The sequence below is a fragment of the Lathamus discolor genome, chromosome 3 (assembly GCF_037157495.1).
Source record: "Lathamus discolor isolate bLatDis1 chromosome 3, bLatDis1.hap1, whole genome shotgun sequence".
Classification (NCBI taxonomy): domain Eukaryota; kingdom Metazoa; phylum Chordata; class Aves; order Psittaciformes; family Psittacidae; genus Lathamus; species Lathamus discolor.
The window spans coordinates 22,606,828-22,632,396 of NC_088886.1; the positions used below are offsets into that span (position 1 = coordinate 22,606,828).

At 45.0% G+C, this 25,569-nt stretch overlaps 1 protein-coding gene across 1 annotated transcript in view; it reads right to left on the minus strand.

Moving 5' to 3' along the window:
* Nucleotides 1-109: 109 nt before the first annotated feature.
* Nucleotides 110-25,569, minus strand: part of XPR1 (xenotropic and polytropic retrovirus receptor 1) — a 112,464-nt gene continuing 87,004 nt past the window's right edge. Inside the window, exons 10-15 of the mRNA XM_065674045.1 lie at nucleotides 22,778-22,943; nucleotides 20,892-21,083; nucleotides 8,339-8,505; nucleotides 7,918-8,057; nucleotides 6,936-7,157; nucleotides 110-5,691 (exon numbers count right to left, since the gene is read on the minus strand). Of these exons, the coding sequence (XP_065530117.1) occupies nucleotides 5,631-5,691; nucleotides 6,936-7,157; nucleotides 7,918-8,057; nucleotides 8,339-8,505; nucleotides 20,892-21,083; nucleotides 22,778-22,943 (948 nt within the window). The 3' untranslated portion in view covers nucleotides 110-5,630. The remainder of the gene's footprint in view (nucleotides 5,692-6,935; nucleotides 7,158-7,917; nucleotides 8,058-8,338; nucleotides 8,506-20,891; nucleotides 21,084-22,777; nucleotides 22,944-25,569) is intronic.

Here is a 25,569-nt window from a genome sequence, read left to right on the forward strand (position 1 = left end):
GAGAAGCATCTTTTCAGAGCAGTGGAAGCAAACGCTTTGTGAATGTGGCACCAGGCACGGGACATGAGAAGAAACACACACACAGACCAGGGACAAAAGAGCCATCAGATCATTGGAAAACAAAGAGCTTGTAATAATGAAAAAAGGACAGATTTAGTAACCAATCACTTTTTCCTTTGAAAAACACAATCACAGTAACTTTGCTTTATACAACCACCTAGAAACTATGAAACAGTATCACATTGTGCATTAAGTTTTTTTTAAAACCTACTTATCAAGAAGGGTATTCCACACTTCAAAAATTATATCCATTTGGGGAGGAAAGAGGAGACAGCTAATAGCGCAGTCACAGATACATCATGAGTCCAAGCAAGCAGCAATTCTTTGTCCTCACCTTTTCCACTTAGCCAAAAAAGAAGAGTGGAGAAGGGGATAGCAAAAGAGAAGGGAGAAGGAAAGAAAGAAAGCACCCACAGAGGACTAATCACACTCCATAATTACTTTTGACATCTACAGGGCTTCATAGAAAGATCATTTTGACCAACACAGCGGGGAGGGGGAGATGAAGGCGGCAGCAGGACCGGGGGGAACTTCAGCGTTTCCACCCCAGGCCCCTTCTAAACGCCAGTCCTTCACCAGGAGGACCTATGGGACGGAGAGGTCATCACAAGTTCTACCAGGCTGCCCAATTTCTCCTCTGGAGCAGAGTTTGCAGTTTGGTTTCTAGAGCTTGGGGGGCTGTCAGGCCATGGGGCATCTCCCCAGGCAGGGTTGGCACCTCTTGCCCACTGCAGCACAGCTGTGCTGGGGCCAGAGCAGCTTCCAACTAGGAACAGGGCTTGAGCATCAGCATCTGAGTGCACCCACTATGACCATCCCTTTTCTCTCCTCCCCCTGCAAAACCTGTATTTCTCTTGCAGCCAGGATGCTGCAGCAGCAGGGACTGAGGCCCCCAAGGGATACTGATACATCAATTTAACTGCACAGTAGTGGCAGGATGACAGCTCATCCCAAGGTGGAGTATTTAGGATGGTGTCATGTAAAGGAGGCAAGGTCTGATGAGGTGACAGCCGCTGAGGCCAGCTGTGACTGCTGCAGTTATTGCAGGGATTTTTCCACTCTTCCCCCCAGAAGCTTCAGCCTCTCGTTTCCAAGGAGACAAAAAAATTCCAATCACCTTCTGGAATAAAAGTGTAAGTTAGAAAAGATATGCTTAAGGCAGAAGATCATCTTCCCCCTGGGAGTGCAAAGCAGAACAGTGGAAGAGAGGAGGGAGAAGATAAGGCCAGGATGCAATGCATGAGCAAAGTGGCTGTTGTGTTCCCAATGGGAGCCAAGCCATGCCCCATCCCAGGGCACATCCCAGCATGATGGTCCAACATCAGGGCCACAACCCCCCCCCCCCCCCCCAAAGTCTGGAGCACACTCCGAGTCATGGCAAGCAGTATGCAGCAGCATCCTTGCAGTATGAGGCCAAATTCATTTGGCTGTTCAAAACAGACAAAACTCAAAGGCATTGCACCGTCTCCCTTGTTCCTTGGAAGATCCACAGTAAAATCCCCAGGGATTGCTATCTCCTGAGCCAAGGACCATGCTTTCCCTCCCTGCCTCCCCCACAGCTGCAGTGGCTGAGCACCGTCTAGGAGGCAGGCAAGCAGCACAAGTTATTACTAGGGAAGAGCAGCAAGATCCAACTCTGATCCACAAGAGACTTTTCCCTTCCCCAACATGTTCATGCTGAAGGCTGCTGGCAGTCACCCCTTCACACCCTGCATATCACTGGGTTCACACAAAAAGCAAAGACACAGAAAGAACAAGGAGGGCCAGCAGCAGGGCTGGGAAAGGCATAGGATGAGCAACAGCTGACTTTGGGAATGCGCCTGAATTTGAGAGGTAGGAGCTTATTTCAATCATAGAGGCTGCAGCCATGAGTGCCGCAGATGCATTTCTTTTATATTGTGGTGAGACAGCCTTGGTTCCCATTGATGGAGCAACTCCTGTTCCTGCCTGCCAAGTCCATAAAACCCAAGCCTTCCCCGCTGCCCCTCCAGGAGTGTGCACCCCCAGCACATGGCATTGCCTTCTCTGAGCAGGGGGGCCTGGAGTTTCTGGAGATATACTCTCAAAGCCATGCAGAGAACTCCAGCTAGCAAATAAAACACTGGATGCTGAAAATCCTACCCTCCTGCAACCCAAAAATCCCTGGAAGAGCAGGAAGGATGGAATGCAGCAGGGAATGAGCATGGAGACCTAAGTCCAAAGGGAATCTCCAAAAGTCAGCAGCCACACTCCTCCTCTTAGACGGTACCATCTGCAAGGGTTTCAGCCAGACCAAAGCAGCTTCCACACCATTCCCGGAGCCACACACAGGCACCACCTCTGGCAACCTGTGCACTGAATCAGCAAAGAGGGAGAGCTCAACAGCCAAAGGCCAGCACTGCTTTGTGGTGGCCAGAGCACAGACCTGGCTCAGCTTCCAATTTCCATCCAGCTATATCACAGCAACTGAAGTGTTGGATAAAAACTCCCAAAACAGCTCCTTTTAACTGTGCTCTCCATAACTCTGGATTGCAACCCTGCTGTTCTCCCTCCAGGAGTGTTTCCAAGCACCCATCAGCAAAGCCAGGTCACAAAGTGAAGCCACCCTGGACTGTCCCCGCCATCCTCACGCAGGCTGATCACAAGGAGCGACAGGGCTATTTTCTCTCACCATCTGCTCTGCTTCATTAGGTCTCCCTTTATTGGCCAGATGTTCTCGCAGACATGGAGCCGTCCCGGCTTTAGCACTGCCTCTCAGAAGGAATCTGCATGCCTGGATCTCAGAGATCTCTGGGAGGGAGGGAACAGGCAGACACAGCGCCAGGGAGCTGGGAGCTTTTACAAGCCCTGCCTCTGGGAATTCGGGCTACTCTCCCCTGAGAGAACATCTTCACTGCCAAAAGGGATGGCGTTTTACATCAGGACATAATGATTGCTAGCTGTAGCACGTCCCCTCCCTTTTTTAATGATTTCTCCTGCCAGCAAAGACAGAGAAAAAGGGAAGGGAAGGAACAGAGCAGGCGGACGGAATGCTTGTCTCCCATAGGGATTTGGGTAAGCTACAGAATAAGAGTTTAATTACTTGCAACCTGACCCTCCCCACCAGGTTGGGAAGCAGGTGGTGGGACAGTGCAGCAGCAGGCAGGCAGGACGCAGGCCACCCAGCCATGCCTGCTCCTCCCAGCCCAGCTGAGGAAGGCAGAGTGCTCCCAGGGGATTGGCATCACTTCAAAATCTCTCTCTGTATTTTTCCTTCGCTCTGAAAGGAAGAATTGCCAATAAAACTCTGTTCCTGTTTATAAAGAACCACGTGCTTAAATAACGCCACAGGCTTATTTTGGATTGTTCCCCTGGTGCAGCTGCCCTCCTCTAACACTCTCCTGGGTAGGTACGGCTTCGCTCATCTCCCACCATCCTCACTGGAAACACCTATGCGAAGTCTGGACATGGCAACAACTGCTGCAACACAAACTCGGAAATATTTTAAGGGCTTTGTATCTCAGACTCCACTTCCATATGAACAGGAACCCTCTGTTTAAGTATGAACAACAGACCTAAGGGAGTTAAATACAGTGAAACAGGCTCCTGGGCACAGAAAGGAGGAACAGCACAACCCCAGCTAGTCCAGCTGACCTCCCACTGGAGCAGACCAACGTGGCAGGAGATGCGAGGAGGAGCACCACAACGGACAGCAGCTACGCCACCACCCAACCGCTGACAGAACAGAGGCATCTCCCAGCAGGTCCCTCAGAGCTTCTCTGTAAGCTGCGAGCACATCACAGAAGTGTAGGCAGTTACAGGCTTGCAGTGTTGCCCTTTGCCTGGTGTGGGGCACAGGTTCATCACCAATGAATTCTAACAATCTATTTCCAATTAAGTGAAGAGAGCTAAGTTTCCTTCTTCAGTTCCTCTGGGTAAGAGGCACAGCAGGCAAACTGAAAAAATGCAATGTACCAGTCGTGTGGGAAACCATGCTATTAGCTAATCAAAAAACAAACCGCCAAACAGCAACTGAGCAGAGATTCCTAAAATTCCATTGCCCAAACTAGAGGCAAGTCATCAGACAGACATCAGTATGAGGATTCTACTTCAAGAGTTTCACCCCTGCCTTGCAGTCCTAGCTGTGAGCCGGGCTGAGGGGAGGGCAGCAGTCCTGGGGACCTCGGGCATGTCAACCCAACCCAGCTCCAGCTCCACCACCAGTACTGCTGCAAGAGGGCAGGGAGTGCACACTGTGCCAGGGGAAGGACAGTGGGGCTCTAGTGAGACAAGGCAAGGGGCACAAGTAGCAGCCAAGCCACAGGGCAGCACCCAAAGGAGGCTTTTTGCCAAACCAGAAACCATGAGGAGAGCTGTTTTCAGTTTCACCTTCCCCATTCAGGTGGGCACAACACAGTCCTTCCCATGCTCCGCAGCAGCTCTCTAACGTGCCAGCACTCCTGAACCCCAGCCTGCTAAGCTCCCCCAGACCACCATCTCCTCCTTGCCTTGTCCCACTTTGCTGCACTGGGCTGCAGGAGAACACTGGAAGAGCCCTCTGCTCAGTATGGGATGCCCCCGTGCCATTTAAGGATTATTAAGGCTTTGAAAGATACTTTCTGATCTGGAGAATGAAGTTCTGAAGCCTTTGTTGACCTAGCTTTTTTGCACTGTTGGTAAGACCCAACTCTCCTTTCAAAAGGGCCTTAGCATCATCTGCACTACTTCCACACAGCTGCATGGAAAGTTGGCGTTGAACCAGCACAAGACATGCCCAGAAGCAGTAGCAGCAACTAAAAAAAAAATCAGAAACTTTGGTTTAAAATAAAATTGAAAAGAAAGAAAGAGAGAAAAGGTAAAACACAGGTGAAAGTTGTCTCATGAGAGGGTATTTGCAGGGCATAACTCCACAGCCCTGGAGATCTACATCGATATTCCCAGCTTTGTTTTCCCATTACAACCTTCATTGCACAGGACTCAAAATCATTCTCGTATGGTTGTTAAGTTTCATAAATAATGTGAAAGCTATATGCAACAGATACATCATATTCCCAAAAAATTATAAGAAAAGTTACATCAAATTAAAAAGTAGCTTCATGAATGAAGATACTGCTCTAAGTGCACTTTCCCTGCAAGTGCAGCCAGTGCCTCAGCGCTGGATATGAAGGAAAAAAAAAAAAAACCCAAACAAAATCAGATTTAAAAACTTAAGTCCGGTTTCAACCAGTCAAAACCGGGCCAAGCAGAAACCGAGTGTGCTCTCGGCACTGTCCCATGAGGGAGTCCCTATGATGCTTTGTTATCCAGATAGGTTTGTATGTCCTTGTTGAGACTGTAAACAATCCTTCTTTCCTGAACTGTCCTCTTTATTGGCAAAACAAAGTAAAATATTTTATTTTTTTAAAATAGAACATTAAAATTAACCCAGAAGAAAAGAAATGTAACACAGTGAGCTTGTTGGAGTCCATAGGATCTGGTTTGGAAGAGCTCGGAAAACATGTTCAGTGTTTTCTCCTGTTTTCAGTTGTAACTGTACCAGAGATTGGGTTACTTGGGGAAGAGGTGAACAGAATGAGAAAACAAAGAATGCGGAATAAGAGACCGTGGCCATCTCATGTGTTCACTTCATTTGCTAGGTCCTCTATCAATACCTTAGTGTCAGAAGCCTTGGATCTGGGGAAATAAAAGAAAAACAGAAAATACTCACTGCAGAGAAGTAATATCCATTACTACATGCAGACAGTAAAACCACAGTGCATTTGGGGAGGGTTAGGGGGAGTGTTGTAGTCTTCCTTACACAGAGAGGGAATATGCAGACTACTGGAACTGTTTCACACTCCCACTCTCCCTGCGAATAGCAGGGCCTTATAAATATGCCGCATTCATCCCTCAGCATCCTCCTCCGGTGGCACCGCTCACACCACCCCGCAGGGACGCCTTGTGCGCACAATGCCCTCTGCCGGGCTGCACCCACAGGCGGCCGGGTCTGCTGTGGCACTGCACCCACCCACCCCTCGGCACAGAATGCCACAAACACTGTCACAGCAGGCCCACATCCCCTCTGCATAAAGTTTTTCAGTCTCTGCCGGTTGGTACTGGTCACATCCATGTACTCTGAGCCAACACAGATGTAAGACAAGCATGGCCCAAGGGCTGTGACTCAGGCCAGGGCACTCTGTGTGACAGCCACGGCCTCCTTTTCCTCCCATCCACCCCTCCCATGCGGTGATGCAACAGGGGGATGTGCTGCAGGGATTGCACAACACTCCTGACAAGCCCTGCTTCAGCATCCCCGGGGAGCCCAAGCTTGCCCCCTGGCCAAAGGGCAGGCGTCTGCAGCTATGCTGCTGGGACAGAAGTAATACTTGGATACTGGAGCACCGTGTGATGCTCGGAGCATAAGCACTGCAGTGAAAGTATGCAGTCAACAGGCTCAGGAGCTGCGATGCAAGGTGGGGAAAATTTAGGGTGCAAGAATGATGGGTGGAAAGAAAAAAAAAATGCATGGGTTCAGGTTTGAGAGAGGAAGGAGTCTGAGATCTCACATATGAAACCTCAATGACAACTGAAATGCTGGGATGGTCTGAAGGATGGAAATTGCCAGTTGAAGAGAACCTCTCTTCTAGGTTTGCATTTATAACCTCTTGCAACTGCTACAGGCTATTTTTGCAGAAGGAAAGTCTTGTAAAGGGAGCTCCCTTTTCCAGTGGTTTACCAGAACTCCAAGATGATGCAAAGGATGGATCGACCCCCAGTCAGAGGCACACTTATTTACTAATTGGACCTGTCCTCCCTTTGAATAACTATTTTGGCTGAGATCTTCACATGATTACCCAGGCCATAAATGGCCCCCACACATTAAGAATAGCTGCAATGTATGATCTGGTTTGTTGCACTGGAGGAGAGGCAAAACATACTGTGAAGCAAGACGAGGTCTGCGCAAAGACACGCTCTGGCTGCGCTTCCACTGTTTGTTCTTGCGGCGATTTCGTACACCATCTTCCTGGTCCATCATCTGATCCAAGAGCGTCAGGTCATCAGCGTTGAGTGGTGCCACGGAGATGTCCCTCACAGCACGGAACTCACCACAGTTGTTCAGGTGCTCATTTTCCAGACGGAAGAAGTTCCACACAAACCGCCTGGATGGAGAAAAAAGCAAAATTACCCATTTGTTTCCATTTTTACATTGCCCTTGTTTGGTGAAGCACCTGGATACCACTGACTCTTCTCACTGATCAAAATGGTGCTGGGAACATGCTGGGAGTACAGCAAAACAGCAGCACCTGCTACAACATCTTGCCAGCTCTCTTGAGAACATCACCTCTGACAGGCTTATTGATTGTCCTAATGACAACAGACCTTGTCTGGACAGCATGGAGGCACCAGGCATTACAAGCTAAAGCAATCTCCACCAACTAGGTAAATGAGACTCAGCTTCAAGTTTCCTTGTTCCTGCCAGGAAGCTCTGGAGGTGCGTTTCCAGCTAGAGTACATGGAAAGAGCCCTGGAACCTTGCAGGATCCAGACTGATGCAGAATCCAAATTCATTTGGAAAAGATGCAGAGATTTTGAAATTGTGACCTTGAGAATTTTCACCAGGTCATTTTTAAGGAGAAATTCAGTAAAAAAAACCCCAAACAACCAAAAACCCCAAACCCCTCAGGGCTAGGTCTAAGTTTAGAAAAATCTGCAAATGCAGTTATGAAGGACCCACCCCACATTGCAACAGAGCCCTCCAGTTTTCTTCACTCTTTGGGATTAAACATTCCTGTTAGACCTAGTCTTCCATTTCAAGGACCAGTACCTTCCACGTCCAAGGCAATTCCCATCAGGCTGATCTTATTATACAAATAACACAAATGGAAAAGGTAAATGAACTGTTCAGTCAGGCAGCCTTACCGGAATACCTCAAGTGGGGCAAATACAGTAGAAATTATATCCCCGGCGTACGGAAAGATTTGCATGGAAGTGAGGGATATCTGGATGGTCCACGCAAAACGCAGGATCACATCTTCTACAATGGCACAATAGTAGTATGCCTGAAGAACAAGACAGACAAACAGGACAGCTCATCGTACATGTTCTGCATACAAGACAGACCTCTTCAGGCCTTTGGGAAGATACAGAACTTGCTGGTCAAGTGCTGGAAAAGTTTACATTATGAAACAATTTCTCTGAAACAAAAGAACTCTACTGCTCGAAAACCCCAGCTCATAGCATTCAGAAACAGCAGTGGCTAACTGCAACACGGTCTAAACTCCATAAGTTTTGTTAAAATACTAAAGCCCTTCCCAATGTAAAAAGCAGGCAGTATACGCACTTTCTGTGGGTAGACAATTCCTTCTCGAAGAAAGGTATTTTCACCAGCATTTTTGTCGAAGAGACCCCAGTCCATCTTCAGGTCCCAAATTAGGGTATAGCAAGAGCTGATGAAATAGAAGATAATCCACAGGTAGAAGAACACTTGGGTGTCACTGTGGTTTTTAGCTGGAAAAGAGAAGAACAGTATAATTCTGTACAACTTAAAGCAGGTTGCTTCTTAAAACAGCTACAAGTTGGCTGATTTGGTTAGTGGAAATAACACCCTTTTTATTCAAGTTCTGGGAAAATCAGGCTAGCCAGCCTGAATCAAACCAAAAGCCTTAACAGGACCAGCCTGATATTGTCACTTATATTTTACTTTCATCTAATTCAACATTTTGCACTTGGGATTGAAATTTGCCCTAATATTTTCATTTTCTTGAAACTAGTGGTAGACCTGCCATTCTGATTCTGAACAGCAGGTGGAAGCTCAGGGCTGTATTTCACATAGGACAGGCTTGTACAAAGGAAAAAAGCAATGAGGCAGTGCTCAGTTGGGAGGGTTTTGTAAGAAAATATTTTGGTTTGCATAATCAACTGTGAATTAGCGCACTAAGAGCCTAAAAAAGGATGGGCAGCATAGGAATTTCCACTAGCCATTTGTGGTGGCAGGGGAAAATAAGCAAGAAGGTGGCAATACATTGACATACATGCATAAATCCTGAAGAAATCTCTGTATGGAGTTTTAAATACTCATATAGAACGCCTCTTCGTGAAACACAGGTCTATGGGCCCAACGTCTGCTCACCTGTGGATATGTTTTCACAACTAAGTTGTTTCCCATTCCCTCCTGAAAAGGCTACACTGCTCAACTCAGCTAAATTTCCCTGCATCAGTTGGCTGGGTAAAAACAAACAGATCAGATAATTCTGTTTGCTTTTAATTAGAAAATCTGGGTCAAAGTTTATAAAATTAAACCACATTATAATGCTTTGCAAGGCTGAGACACTTTGCATCTCGCTGCTATCAGGAGTCTTTTCTCCTTTCTATGCAGCTACTGCAACTGCTCATTCACCGATGCTTTCTAACAAAGCAAATAACGCTTCCAGTACAAAAAAAAAGCTGTAACATGTTCAGTCCAAACCTGATGCCACATTAATTGACAGCAGTGTTTTCCATATATGTGGCTTATAGCGACACAATCCCAGAAGCTCATCACAGAGGGAGCAACAAGGCAATTTGCCCTCTTCTTCCCTTTTTGTTTCTGACAATGACGATATAAATGTAATGCAGCAATCCAATAAAATTAATGGAGGTGAAAATGAAAGGCATCGTGTAAAGAGTACACTCCTTCCATTATGCCTTTTAGGCTTTCTGGACATGATGTGCAGGATATAGGTCAAATACACATGCTCATTCTCCTTCCAAAACACACCCCCTAAAGCAAACCTATTAAAGCTACTTATGCAGCAAAGCCTGTCTGCACTGAAGCTTCCCATCACAGAAGAAAATGACACAGGATCTGCTGCAGCTCTCAGGCTTGACTACCTTCCCTGCTTTTGTGCAGGGTCGGAATCCTCTGAGCAGTACCTCAAATACCCCCGTGGCTTGGCTTTACCCAGTGACATGTCTAGCATCGCATCATCCATCACTGCTGCTGCAGAGCCATGACGTCACCTGGGAGCAGGCACGCAAGTCCTGCAGAATATGGGCTCTGATGCCCAGGTACCTTAATGCTGCTGCTTTGAAACCACCTCTCCCATCCATTTTTAAAGTGCAGCTGCCTACAGAAAAGCAGGACAGAGGTGAGGTTTCAGAGCTCAGCAATCAGGGCTGTACTGCAAGATTTCACTCTCCCCCATCAGCCCCTCCAAAGCCCCCACTACATTATTTCAGGAAAAGGCAGATGCTGACATTCAGTGACTCAGAGACACTAAGCCTGTTCTTTCCAACATTATTTCTAGCTCATTAGATCTCCATGTTTAGTTCTCACTACCAGATCCTAAATGACAATTCAGAGACTATTAATGGGTTAAGTGCTTTAATAACTACCCAGTGAAGCTGCATGTTTCCTATCAGAAGCTTAGGCTTGAAGACATAAGTCATGCTGTCTGGTTTGAGGTTTTTTTTCCTAATTCAAGCAAACTGAGTCTTACTCAACATCATCATGAAGCAGACATTCAGAAGGCAGCACAGACAGTACCATCCACTGCCATGCCTTTGGCCACATCCCTGGCATGAGCTATGCCCCACAGGCACTGGGCTGAAGAACAGTGAATTGGCATTATTGGGCACTCTTCTGGAGTTCTCTGGTCACGGAGAGGTCAGTCTGGCCCTGACTATCATCTGTGTAAGAAGCTATCAAACTTGTATCCTAAGGTAACAATTACATAGGCAGGTGATTTCAAAGTGTCCTGGGTTCAGCAGTAGCAGTCATTATTCTCCTTAGTAGCTGGTGCAGTGCCGTGTTTTAGACTTTCAGCCTGGGAACAATGCTGATAGCACCAATGTTTTTAGTTATTGCTAAGTAATGCTCCAACCAAGGACTTTCTGAGTCTCATGCTCTGCCAGGAAGGAGGGGAAGCCAGGAGGAAGCAGAGACAGGACACCTGACCCAAACTAGCCAAACAGCACGTCATGCCCAGTAGATAAACTGGGGGCAGTTACCCAGCAGGGCTAGATCGCTGCTCAGATCAGGCTGGGTATCGGCTGGCGGACAGTGAGCAGTTGTATTCTCTTCCCTTGTTATTTCCCTTATCATTATTATTATTGGTGGTAGCAGTAGTGGTTTGTGTTATACCTTAGTTACTGGACTGCTCTTATCTCAACCTGTGGGAGTTACATTCTTTTGATTTTCGTCCCCATCCCTCTGGGAGCGGGGGCAGGAAGAAGTGGGGGTGAGTGAGCGGCTGTGTGGTTCTGAGTTGCCAGCTGGGCTTAAACCACAATACAAAGGTTCATGCTACTTCAGCCTAAATTGCCTAAAGGTTATTGTGTGCAATTACGGAAAGGAGGAGTATGGGGATGAAAAAGGCCCAAGTAAGAAACCTTGTGACATTAACCTCATCAAACTCAGAAGGACATGCTTGCTTCTAGTTAGGTTATCCTGGTGTCAACTCCCTCTCCCTGCCCCTTTTGCAGCAGTCTTTTCAGTGGCACCTGGGGTCACGCTGCTTGCCCCTTGCTCCTGCTCGCTTTCTCACCAATCGTCTCTGCAATTCATTCATCTCCTGAAAAAAAAATCATTAAAAATCCAAATCACTCCCTGGTAAAATGCTCTAATCAGAACTAGCCCATTGTCTTCAGCCTTGGGCTTGGAGTCCCTTCCTTTAATCACTTATCCTCCTGTTCCTCCTGCCTGCAATTCTGTTTGATACCTTCCTTCCTTCTGTCCTCATTGGTATTCAACTGGTGTACAGAAATATGTTACTGCTCTAGGCAAGCAATTATATCTCAGTCTCCACTGGCTGGTTCTAGTAGCCCTCTTCACTGCTGCTCAAGGGGCTAGAAAATCAAGGCATTCATATTCTGTCCAGAGGCACCATCTACTCCTGGCCTCCCAGTTTTTCAGAAGCAATTCATAGCTGTGCATATGTTTGATAATGCCAGGGTCTATTTAAGCAGGAATTGTTTCATCCTGCATTTAACGATGTGCCAGAAACCACCAAAAATCATTAGCAACGGATAGTCTCAGGACAAGGGAAGCACTCTGGACACATGGTAGATCTCAACCTCTCCAAGAGGGAAAAAACCCCAACACTCTTCCACATCCCAGGGACTGCAGCAATCCTTCAGCAGCATAACAGCCAGTCCACCCAGCAAGAGGTGCATGAAGGACCTTTCTACTCGATGCTCCAAAGGGCGCTGCCATCTAGCAGCTTCCTAAGCTAGAGTTACTCAAAACAGCACATGCAGGATGAAACCCCACCAGCACAAAACCTCTGTATGTAACATTGCAGGTGCAGCTTCACCCTCCCTGCTGATGGGCAGATTTCAGTACATGTTCACATTACCATGTCTGCAACCTGGAGGTGCTCAGTGACATCGGAGGCTATTCAAGCTCACAGTGCCCTGCCATCTCCACTTGCTGCAAAGTTGATGGAAGGCAGCATACCACAGGAGCCATTTGCAACCTTCACCACAGAATTCCCATTAGCATTCTCAGCTTACCCTATTAAAGGCAATTCCACTAGATACACTGCACAAATACACCTACAAATTGCTCCAGGTCAACTAGATAAATAATGGAAGACTTCCACCTCTGAACTGAAGCTGTGAATGGCCACAGTGCCAGAAAACAGCCAGAGGCACTTGCAGCAGCAGAATTTACTGCCTGCAAAAATTGCTGATAGACAATATCTTGGATCACAAAACCAGCCCCGGCAGACACAGTATCTGACTAGTGTTCTAAGAGAATACTACTCCACAGAAATTATAGCCCCTTCTAAACACACGCAAGAGAAAGGTTGCTTTCCATCAAAGGTAGACAGCAAATACTATCCTGAATGCAGTTAATATTGACTTTTCTTCCAAATAATACTATCTGTTTACCCTGCTGAATTATTCTGTGGAATGTAAACACTATATAGTATTCAACACAGAAAAAAATCAATGCCATGTATTATTGAAGATCTGGACAAAAGCACAATGGCCCTCGATAAGCAGTCCTGGTGCATGGTTTCTGCTGATGGTGAAAGCTGTGATAAAAGCTGTAAGAAGCATGAGGTTATCTGGAAACACAGTCAGGTAAGCCCTGCTACATCAGACAAAACAGATCCAGCCAGAGGAGTTCTGCCTCCAGCGTCAATTAAAAACCTCTTGGTCAAGGCACACAAAATTCATTCTCCTTTAGTGACCAGCCTCTCAATCACAGATTTAAACAGAACCGAAACAAGAATACATATATTTACAGTAGGCTAGCCAAGCACAGACACTAGAGTACTGAGCATATACTTTCTGCCACTCAATTAGCCTGGAGATGACATCTGCCTGTTAACTCCATCCCAGCACAGAACGAGAGGTGACAGGCAGAAGTGACTTATCTATATAAGAACTGTCATCAGAATGACACCCCAAAGCATTTGTCTAACACCTTACTGAAGTGCAGTATCACCACTTCCTCAGTAATTACACATCTTAATGAGGGAATAGCAGCAGCACTGCCTTTCTGCTTAGCCAGCACGCACCACTATTTAATACTGATCAATGGCACAACCATGACATGACAGTGGACCTGATGCAATAAAAAGGCAAATAACCCGGAGGAGCACATGGAGGACTCGCCATCGTGTGCTGATGGATTTTTTCAAATACCAACCATTTTGTACGAACAACCTTCCCATTAGATTCTGCAAACCTCTGCTCTAGCCTCCAGGCACAATTTAAAGCGAAATATCAAGATACAGCACAGTGAAGAACAGTCAGGAGGCAAAATCTCGTTTCTTCTTCTAGTTAGATTCTACATTTGTAGAGCAGAGAAAACCCCAAATCATGTTTTGACTAAAAATACTCTGTAGGTTTGCACTGGGCTTATAGGATGATACAACTGTGTCTAATTTCAAGACAACACAGCAATCTAATTGCTTGTATCTCACAAACAAAAGAATGTGATTTAATTGCAAACAGAAGGAAGAGTATCAAGTCATGACAGATTTGATATGATTCATCTGGTGGCTTCTCTAGCATTTAAGTGTTCTTCAGGGGATGTTCAGTTGCTACCTTGAGAAAGATGGAATTTCCAACCTAAGCATTTGCCAGCAGTCTCACTAATAAGACTATCTGGATTCACAATCAGAAATAAATAGCATGGTAACCAGGGCCTTCTTTAGACAATCTAGGGACTGGGACACAACGTCATCTGCTGCCTCTATAGTGCTTGAGATCCAAAAGCAGATTCCTTCAAAACGTAACAGCAATGAAAAAAGATCAAAATCAAAAATACAGATGTTAGATGATCACATCTAGATTTCTGCAGCACCAGAGAACTCCAGACCTGCACACATTGGACTGGAAAATTGCTCCTGATACAGTCACTTGCTTTTCTTGAAATATTCCTAAAAAAAAAAAAAAAGTCAGGCTTCCCCCACTTAAGTGCCACCCTTTTTACTTAACACCTTATTCATTAGAATTCCTGCCATCTTTAACACAAAAGTATATTAAACAACACAAACAGTACCATTAGTTCACTGTCCAAATCCCAGCTATTAAAATCCATTTCTCAGCTGCAATCTTGAGAAGCAAATGCATGAATCATGCAGCAGCAGGGTGCTGAGGTTGCCTCTCCCCCACAGCGTGGCTGCCGGCACCAGGAATGTCCCGCTTGACATTTGCAGAGCTACAAAGCACGGGAAGATTTCCCGGTGGGATTTCATGCCTCATTTGTGCTGACGTTCAGGGTGTGGTGTCAGTTCCCGAAACTTAACACCCCTTCCCAGGCTCCCCGCCAAGCATAGGCTGCCGTCTCCTCTCGCCTTCCCCACTCACCGCAGGCTGCCAAGCAAGGAAGCTTCTGCCGGGACCTCCGCCACGGTGGTCCTGCCACAGCCCTGCTCGGGTGCTCCTCACCCTTTCTGGCTCCACTCTGAAGCACCATCGCTGGGATGGGTGTCTAAACAATTAGAGGAGCTAACAAGCTGGCATGCAGAAACAGGGTTTGCTCAGGGTGCTGCAGAGACCCATGTCAAAGCTGGGAGGAGGTCAGAGGCCAGGATGGAAATGTTTGCCCACGGCAATGCCTCCAAATCTTCACTAAATGACACTGCTGCTGCTGCTCCAATGGAAAGGATCAGAAAGACTGGCTAATGAACACAACTCATTACTGAAGGCCTCCTGGGCATGGGATGACAGGGTTTCAGACAAAAATTCATCCTAGCTCACAGCAATGTGACAGACATTGCACATTCTGGCTCCAAATAATCATCCTGATAGAATTGCCAGTATGATGTGCTAAGGCAAAAAGCTGCAAGTATTAAGAAAAAAGCCAGTTAATCCCATTATAAAGTTTGTTTTACTTCAAGAGGTCAACCTGGCACTCTGTAAGGCTCTTCTGACACCTAAATCAAATTATTTGCTTACCACAGTGCTGACAGCTCTTCCAGCACCCAGAAAGAGGTGGAGAGATGGAAGACCTTGTACCAGCACACAAGGGATAAGCTATTGAACAGGATCTCACAAACGCTACTGGCTTAATTCTTTTGTGAATGTTGCTTGGGTTTTGTTTTGCTTTTAAATTTTGTACTTAAAAATAAAAGTCTACTTGAATTCTGAATGTCCAGCTATTTTACCTTGCCCCACATCCCATTCCCTAGAAATGAAATTCTCCGTTGAAGTACTATAAGCTATTGCAACGATGTCCGATTTGTGTAAAAGTCATTTTACATAGTCCCAGTTCTCACAACTCTCTCAACTTGTTCTCTTTTCCTGCTGTAATCATTTAGGATCACAGTTAATTATTATTCCACTTACCAGCAAATTCACTCCACAGGGGTTGCACCCTACAGTTACTAATATGGTAGCAACAAGGGCTCAGTGACACAACCCACTACCCAGTACTTCAGCCGGCAGAGCTAAGTTACAATCAGCTACCCTCCTGCAGCAACCAGTGCGAGTTTGATGTTACCACCATCCTCCCCCCACCCCCCTTCCTGCTGTGCATCACCATCCTTCATCTGGAAGTCATGCCCCTCCTCAGGGAGCTACAGCAGGACAGACCGCAGGAGAACCAGTGGTTTGCTCCACCATGAACTTGGCTACGCCAGCCGGTATCACCCCTGGTAACAACTGAAGCCATTATGATTAATGAGGAATGGGCAGCAGTTACAAGACCTGGGAATCTTTCACTGTATTTTCAAGCAGCAGCACATTCCCCATTCATCTTCATCTGGTCAGACCTGGTCAAACCTTCCTGTTAGTGAGGCATGGTCCAGCACCTTCCTGCAAAAGCCCATTAATCGAAGGATGGCTCTTGTCTTAAGCAGTTGACATCTCTATTCCGTGGCAAAGCAAGGAGTTTCACAGTTTTCTCTTACACTGGCTTTAAACAAAACAAATTACGCACCATTTCATCAGAGGAGCCTACTTCTGAAGCAATGATGAGAACACAGAAGCACTACTCTTTAGAGACAGCCCTATTTAGTTAACTTCTGTATTTTTAATCACTATCAATTTCCCGGGCCATTTAATGAGAAAGTGCATGGCAGTTACATTATCTTAGACCAACCTAAGGCTCTTGCCACAGCACTTCCAAGCTGATGACAGCCAGTGTTCATCAGTCCTACATGGAATAACTGGAAAGGGTATGGGAAGTGATATGGAAGAACTGATGCTTACTCAAGTTTCTAGGCCATGTGGATTAAACCTTTTGTATAATTCAGAGGATAATAAAGAGCTGGACACTACCCAGACCACAAGTACTTCATTGAACAAGGTGTGTAAATCAAGCTGACAATGAAAACTTCAAAAGATAAACTCCCACATAGCCAATCTGAATCTAGTACTTAAGTTCAGTAATGCATTCCTGAAAAAAAACAAGGTAAACACACAAATGCTCATGCTGAAACAGCAAATCCCACAAAACCAGGAAGTGGTGGAAGAGTACAAAGCACTCAAGAAGCTCAGTTCTTCCAGCACAGAAGCCAAATCTGTTTTCTATGTGAGCCAGATATTTCTGATGACACCATGTAAGCAAAAGGCAACAAGGTAAGAGAAAATTGGCAGACAATAGCAAAACCAAGATTTGTCTCATTTTGTAAAGAATAAAGTTGTAGCATAAACCATGCATAAAGCTTAAAACACGATTTTCACTCTTACAGTAGTACAACACAACTCCAGTTACACTCTCATAAGAGCTGAACACCTGAATATAATAATCCTTTCCTGCAAAGCCTGAACCAAGTCTGAATGAGGAATGAAACCAAGGCTGGCTATTCTAGGTATGTCAGTGTACCACCCTAAATGCAAACACACTTTATACAAGAGGGGATTCCTGTGGAATGATAGGATAAGCTGGTCTGAAGTGGAAGCAGTTATACTGGTGCATTTGTCCCAGAAAGCACATCTGCTTTTGGCAGAGTGAAAGCACTGCAAAAAGTTGTGCGTCAAAATAGCACTGCACTTGGGGTAAATATTCTGCTGCTGACTCAGGCATAATTGTTTCCCCAGCACCAGGTAGGTTTCCATATGGCTTAAATAAGGCAATGTAATATTCAGTTGGCTAGCTCTGGGGACAGCTACTCAGCACTGCCAGGGAAGTTAAAGCCAGCACTGAACTGCTTAGTGCAAAGCAAGTCAGGGAAAGAGCTGAGTCAAAGGCTTCTGCTCGGCCATGCTGCAAGCGGGAAGGGACCGGCAGCATGCACTCCAGTTGCTAGGTAGCTTAGAGTTACAGATATGCCTCATTTGCCTGTGCAAACACACCCCGCAGGACTATATTTACAGAACGCGGCCTTTGCTTCTCATTCCTTTGAGCAATACAAAAATACTGAGAATTCTTCCTTTGGGAGCTCAGCAACAGTTGCCCTTGGGTTGCTGCTGTCATCCCTGAAACGTGGTGGTGCTTCTGAGCTGTACTGAAGTGGGCAGCTTGAGTTGACACTTGTCCATGCTGCTGCTGCCTGCTCTGGCCTTATTTTATGGGGCAGCTACTCACTTCAGCTTCACTAATTCAAATGATATTCGAATATAGAAATGATAGCTTGGAGTTAACTCTGTAAAACTAGTCTTGTCCCAGCACAATAACATTGCTCTTTGGGAGTGAAAACCTAACAGAATTTACCTCTATGTCTTATCAGTCTAACATTCCAACTGCAATTAGCAGAGAAAATTGCATTCTGCATTTAAATAAAGGAAGAAAAGGAAAGAAATGACATCTCTGAAGGAAGAAAGAATCAGAATTATGCACTGCCTGAGCGCTATGAATTATTAAACAGTGATATTTTGGTGAAACAGAGATACTCATCAAGAGCCCATAGCACACTGTGTTACTGGGGGTGGGGGCTGGGGGGGGTGGGTGCGGAACTTCACTACAGGAGGCTTGGAGAAGGGAGTGTCACATATGGCCAGAGCCACCATACATCATGTAACATAATAAGGTGGCATTTGTACATTTGTTTAGCTCAGGTTGTTTTCCAGCAAGCATATGAAAACACAGCACAAGAATGCTGTAAGTGCACTCTATGAGAATTAGCTGGCTTTCAATGCCAACAAACCCTCCTACCCGCATAATTCATTTTCACACAGCTGGCAGATGCAGGCTAAAACTTACAGACCAGCTGAAAGCTTTTCAATGCTCAAAGCAAGGGAGGAGGACAAGCATTTTCAGAGGGCTGAGATGTCCCCAGGACTCCCAAGTGGAAAACAGGCACTGGTGTGCATTACCTGACGTCCCAAGAAAAGCCTGCCAATTACCCTCTTGTCCTGGCAGCCAAAGCTGTCATTCCAGGGGGTATAAGTCATAGGCTTGCAAACACAGGCACTAAAGACGGTTGAAATAAAACTTTTGCTACCCCAGCCAATAAACAAGTTCACTGCTTACTGTAATTTAGAACAGGTTTAAGAAGCAAGGATCTTTACCAACTGACGTTTGTTTTGGGAAGTGCTTGCTTTCTTGACAGCAAGCAGCTAGCCCCCAACAGATGTTCTGTAGGTAAGGATTGGTGTTTGTCTCTGCTATCCTTAGGCAGGCATACAGAAGGTGTGGGCGAGCAGTGCGTCTATTTTCAACAGTAATATCATAACAACTTGATGATAGACCATCTGATTCCAAGTTCAGAAAGAACCGGGGATCTATGTAAAGCACATAGATTAAATTGGATTCTTAACTGGTAGAGAGTATTACAAAGTGCATTTATGGAAGGATGGGAATAGGCCTACAGGGCTGAAAGGACACAGCAAAGTTTTTAGGCAGCTCTCTGAAAAGTGGCTACAAGCCCAGGCACATTAACACTGACAAAATGTGTGCTAATGTGTAATTTCCAAAGGCTACAAAGCTTCCCATTTATTTTGTATGATACCAACAACTACGTGCTATTGACTTCCACTAACAAAACTGGACAGGCAAAAGCTGGGAGTCACGAAGAACTCTTAGCAACTGGAGCAAGCCCTGTGCCTACCTCATAAACACCTCATTGCAACCCACTCCCTGCCAGACTTGAAGAGCAGACAACAGTTATGTATGGCAGCAATGAGAACAAGGATCAGTGATGCTGGCAGGAAGCAAACCTCACAGGAAGCAGAAAGAGGTCAGACTCCTCATCAGGACATTTTGACAGATGCTGGCTTTCCGCTTGGTTCCAAACATACCCTAACCTTCCCACAGAAGGCTCTGCCAGAGTGTCCACCCCCAGGAAGGAGAAGCATTAGTCAGCCTCCCCAAAGCAGGCACTGCATATAAAAGCATATAAGCAGTGACTATAGGCAGGCAATCTGTATTTGTCTCATCTTGGGGTTTGGCAGTGGTGACTAACTGGACTGCAGGGCTAGAAATGAAGAGCTGCGGAATGTCACTGAGCAAACAAGTTAAAATGGGAACAAGCTCCAGGGGCACAGCAGCGAGGAGGAGATGCACAGAGGGGCGAGGCACTGCATCCACAACTGATGCTCCCACACTAGGTTTGTGTGTGCCTCCAGACAGAGTGCCTGACTTCCAGCCTTCAGGCAGCTTGCACCAATGCACTTCTCTGCCATTAAAATACGAGGCTTGCAAACATTATCATCAGGCCCAGCTAGGTCAAAACAGCCATTTCTTGACCACAGGAAGGTTTCTAATAACCCTGCCACCCATCGAAAAACCAGCATGCCTTGAACACTTTTCCCTGCTCTGCCACAATCATAGTTCAGGATAAGTAACTGGTCACGAGCATGTGCAGCTGCTAATTTCTGGAGATACAGAAGGCACATATTTTCAAATAAAAGAATACAGCTTTTAGGACTTCAGAACAATGAAACGCAGGGTGACTGCCTTAAGTGCAGAAACTAAAAGCTTTTTCCTTCAGAACAAGAGTAGAATCGAGTAATTGTCGTTTCCAGGGAGATGGGGAACTTCAGGGATCAGAGCTCAATCTGCAGTTAAATGGATTGGAAACAACTCCCTAACAGCTGCAGAATAAAGCATGAATAGAAACACACCGGAAAATCCAGAGAGCACAATTCACGGCACTGTGTACATTTCTCCACATCCAGGAATGATGGACCAGCTTTATTTACATGATGCAGGTTAGCTATTCATGAATACTAAGGGAGAAGTCTTTCCTATGTTCTCTCTTTCCATATTCATCTCCTATTCAACCTCCCTTGACAACAAAAACTGACAGGTATTTCCATTTTCTCCTTTTGAGAGAGAAACCTCAAAATTCTCTCACTCCAGAAACGCAGTTCTAAGAGGACCAGGTATGTGAAAAATACCTAAAAGAAGATCTTAAATTACTCTCTGCAAGCTAGGCAGGACTTTGTCTTTCCACTGAAATGTTTCACAGGTGCCAAAAGTTCATGCTTCAATGGCATGCCAAATTCTGAGCTTCTCCCGTGTAAACCACAAATCCCATGACTTGCAAAGGATTTTCCAAAATAATCAATACCTTTGTGAGTGCTGTAGAGGGCTGCAAATGTCACCACAAAGAAGGTGGTGGAATATTTTCCAGCGTTAACCAGATGAAAGGCCCGTTTGTTATCACGGTAACGGCGCAGGCACTGGATGAATCGCAACCAAGCAGGGATGCACTGGACAACCGCTCTCACTCCGTAGGAGTAGCTGTAACAAATCTGATTATCTGCAAGAAAAAAGTTTCAGGGACAAAGAGTTAATAAATTTAAGAACTCCTATTGTCTTCCCTTCTGTAAGAATATTATCACTTGATATGAGAACAACTACCCATCAATGTCTCATATTTAGGCACACACACATCCAGAACAGTGAGAAGCTCCTCATCACCAGGAAGTATCCTAAAGCTCTATTCCATCTCAGAGGTATTGATGTCATGTCACATGAATAAACACATTTAGACAGATCATCACCTAACTCCTTCACTGCTGCCGGTGTAACTAACATGCAACAAGATCAGAAATAATCTATTTTTAAATTTATTTTGTGCTGTTGGCAGTACTGTTAATAATCAATTAAGAATGGAATTATAAAAGGCCTTCGACACTGAATTTTTGTGCATAAATGGGAAAACATTTCCAAACTCTGTGGGACAGCTCAAAAAGGCTACTTTGACTAAGATGTCCTTGACCCATTTTTCTTTTATATTGTAATAGGACAAAACATGTTTCAGTAATGTGGTTTTGCTACCTCTTTCTTTTTTTATTTTTTAAGCCCTGGCTTCAACAACTGAGGTGAGAGACAACTATGCCAATATGACTATGCCAGTATTTGGCATACGTTCTGAAGTTTGAAAACCTTTTATTGAGAAAATGACCAGGAAAACCCAGCTTTGCCTGGAATCCCCAAGCATGCCATATTCTCTTTCTGTCTTGCTCAGCATATCTTAACCAAACATTCCACTAACAAACATCTTATTCGGAATAATGAAGACAAGTTATTAGCTGATATTTATCCCAAAGCACTGTGCTATCATTCTACTATTTCAACTGGAAAAGGACAAGTTGATATCCACACAGTTGCTCTATTTATTTATTCTTAATAAATAAATATTTAGTTACTTGCAACACTGTCTTAAAGGGAAGAGACAGATCAAGCAGATCTGAAGAACAAAGTGAACACTAATGCTTATTGAAGCATACTGCAAATTCTTTCAGCAAGTGTCAAAACCATCAGACAACACAATTTGCCAGCAGTCACTGCTTAAAATGAAAAGACAACAGCCTGATCCAGGAGGAGACAGGTACAATTTTGCCACCGGGAAGGCCAAAGTCAAAATTCATATGCCAACTCTGTGGTTCTTCTGGCTAGAAAGAAGAGAGAGAGCACGCACAACCCTGGCATCACAGCATCAACTCTAATTGAGTAAGAGGTGACATTAACAAGGACGTTTCTCCATCCTCTCTCTTGCTTTAGGGTACTTTTATGGAGCCTGTAAGAAGCAGGCTACAGGATAGAAAATTGTGGTTAACAAGCTCATGCAACTCATTTTGACGCTGAGCAACAGGAACTGGCTAAAAGCAAATACATGGTTAAACTACTACGAAAGAAAACAGCAATGCCAGGAAAATGGATTTCTTTTTCCAATCAAGAAGTGCTGCATCTAAATTCTTTGATGAATATACATGTCAGGCCATATGACTGGATTAGGAAATGAACACTGATGCGAAATTCAATTTCTCTGGATGTAATTAAGAAAGGGGAGAATCTCTCCAATACTGTGTTTACAAGAAACATGAATTATTTTAGTTCCCTATGTCTTTGGTAGCCCTCTTCAAAAAGACAGATAATTATGAAGCTGCCTTGCCAGTTTTTTTCAGATCATTTTGACTGCATTTGCATGGGTCATCAGCATTACTCTACCTGTATTTGCCAGAAGTCCAGCGTTATCCTCCCACTGAACCTCAAAGCTGTAGAAGCAGATCATGTATTCCAGATCCATGAGTATTACGACCAGGCTGTTGAGCTGATCAGCCAGCCAGAAATCTGCGAAGCCTACCTTGTGGAAGGGAGCAGTGAATACTCGAAACTGTCAGGAAGAATAAGGAATAATTCATAACAGTGTCAAATACATCTAAATACAATGGCAGGACATCATGGCATTGAACAAATATGGGATATCACAGAAAGGCTTGAAGATTAATTGCTGACCTTTTGCTCCTACTGATGCAAAAAAGATAGCTGTCTCCTCACTTTTAGTACAAGTAACATTCCTGCATTCCTCTCTGCATGCAACCGTTCATGTCCCCTCGCTTTTTTTTGGTGTTTGTTGTTGTTGTTTTGGGCTTGGTTTTTTGGGGGTTGTCCTTTTTTTCCCTCCCCACTGGCAGAAGAGCCTAGTCTCCTCCAACCAAGCTCTTTCCCAGAAACTTCCAATCTCCGTTTCTCCTGCTGCTCCTCATTTTGATCAGTGCTTTCTTTCAGGCATTTATGTAATGTCTATTGACATCTTCCACACTTACCTTCTCCCTCACCCTTAATATTTCAGTTAGATTATAGACCCTCAGCATGGCCATTAACTATGATCACGGTTCGGTTTACTTAACACATTAGTTGTTGTTTGGTGTTAGAAGTTGAAAAAGCAAAGATTGTTACTGCTGAATCTGCCCATGCCTCTAGCAGGGAAAGAGTTAAAGAAAGGGTAGAGGAAATCCTATTGACTGTCAATTAGACTTCCTCTCAATCCCAGTCCACTTTCCCTCTAAGCCTTAACAGCAGTTTTGCTACTTTCAAACCAGACAGTTTTCATGGTCCATTACCTTTGATTACAACTCTCTCTACCCAGTTAGTTATAGTTACTAATGGCCAATTTCTCAAAAAAGACAGCACCAGCACCATCCGGTAGTTCAGAGATTTATGAATCTTTAAATTAATGAAAGCACAGGCTAACACTCATCTTTTATATTGCTCTCTTTATTAACCTGAAGGGTACACAGTTACAGAAACCTTACAGGGAACGGCCTGACACATTCCCATTGGCTTTTAATGCCAATTTAAGGCTCTGGTCCTAAATTTCAAAGCCAAATAGGGGATTAAGACTTAGTGGCATAAAGCAGATATGGATCTTGACCCAGAAAGTACTTGTGCTGAAGGACGGAACCTATTGCAAAGGCTCAAAACAGGGCCAGCCACTAGGGAGGTCTGTCCTCAAAGCAGTCCAGCTGCAGAACAGCTTCTGCAGAGGTCAGAGAAGCCACACCAGCCTTCCTTTTTAAAAGGTCCTTCCTCCATTTTACCAACATTCCCTGATACTATCTTTACCTGTTTCATCTGGCCTTTTTTATTATAAACAAAGACTGACTAAAACAAATTAAATGAGAAAACAAAGAAGAAAATAATAAAATCCATGTTGTTATTTAATTAATTCACAGAAAGACACTCAGGCAATGCCAGATGACAACATAAAATTTGAGAGCAGAAGCTTTCCACCTAAATGCTACAGCAGAGGAGGAGTCAGCAGATATGTCCATGACCTAGATAAGGCACTGGCAGCTCAGTGAACTATCCTTAAGAACCTGAGCTGCCATCTGAACCCTCCTAACACTGCACGTCAGGCTCTGTGGTTTCTGGCTGCTGCCACATGCTGCCCAGGCACAGCTAGAGTTGCAGCCCAGCTACCAGAGGGTGCTGGCAGCGGAGGGCACTGTCTGCTGGTAGGTACCACAGTCAACTCCTCAATCCTCAGCTGAGAAGCGTCTGCAACATGCTCCAGAGAAGATGGGCTGCAAGAGTAAAGTCATCAAAAAGCTGGAGTTGAACTTCAGTTTCTAGTAATTGGTTACTATTATCAATAGTTCCACAGTCAGAGCAGACTTCCTGGTGCTGTGGTTTTACTAAGTGCTGAGACAGTAGATATTTGAGCTGGAGCTAAACACTTCCTAGATTTTCACCTCTCTCAGACAGGCTCCCTGCAGTTGTTTTGCCATTTTGGTTCCCTGCAGAGTGTGGGCATACAGATGCTGTGCCATCCCCTGTACTTGGATCGGATTCCTCCTGATGAGCTGCTCCCCTCAGCCTACACAAGCACACTCATGGCCTTCTCATCTGCCAGCAAAGGAACACTCACCTAAGTACTCAGGCGACAAAGAAGAGCTGGTGTGGGAATTAAACTTTTTTTTTTCAGAGGAAGATCAATTCAGATATATCTTACAGTCCCTTAGGGATTATCAAGAGATCTAACTCATAAGTACCAACAAGCAGCTGTTGATGATCACAGGTGGATGCAGCAAGCCCCCCAGATCCATCAGGAAATGCTACAACACACTGAAGTATGCTCCTGGTTCAGTTCTAGAAAAATTGAAGGTGCCAGTAACGCTCTGCTACACCCGCTATGTCGTATTTTGTTATGGTTGGAAATTAAACATATTAAGGATGTGAAGAAAAATGCTCACCAAAATTTGTGTGAACAGCACAGCTCTAGGAATTGCACTATTTAAACCTCCTTTCACCCAGATAGCTGCTGGCAACTGCACAGAGCAATAAAGTACACTCAGCCAGCCAATTACACACAATAAAAATTAGAAAAGCCTAACAGCTACTCTTTATGTGGTTTGTCTGGCCTTTTTCTTCCCCTTTCGCGTAACACACAGTCAGAAGTACTGTGTCATTTTCCACCATTAAGGTGATCTTGCATTTTGATGAAGCATTTTTCCCCA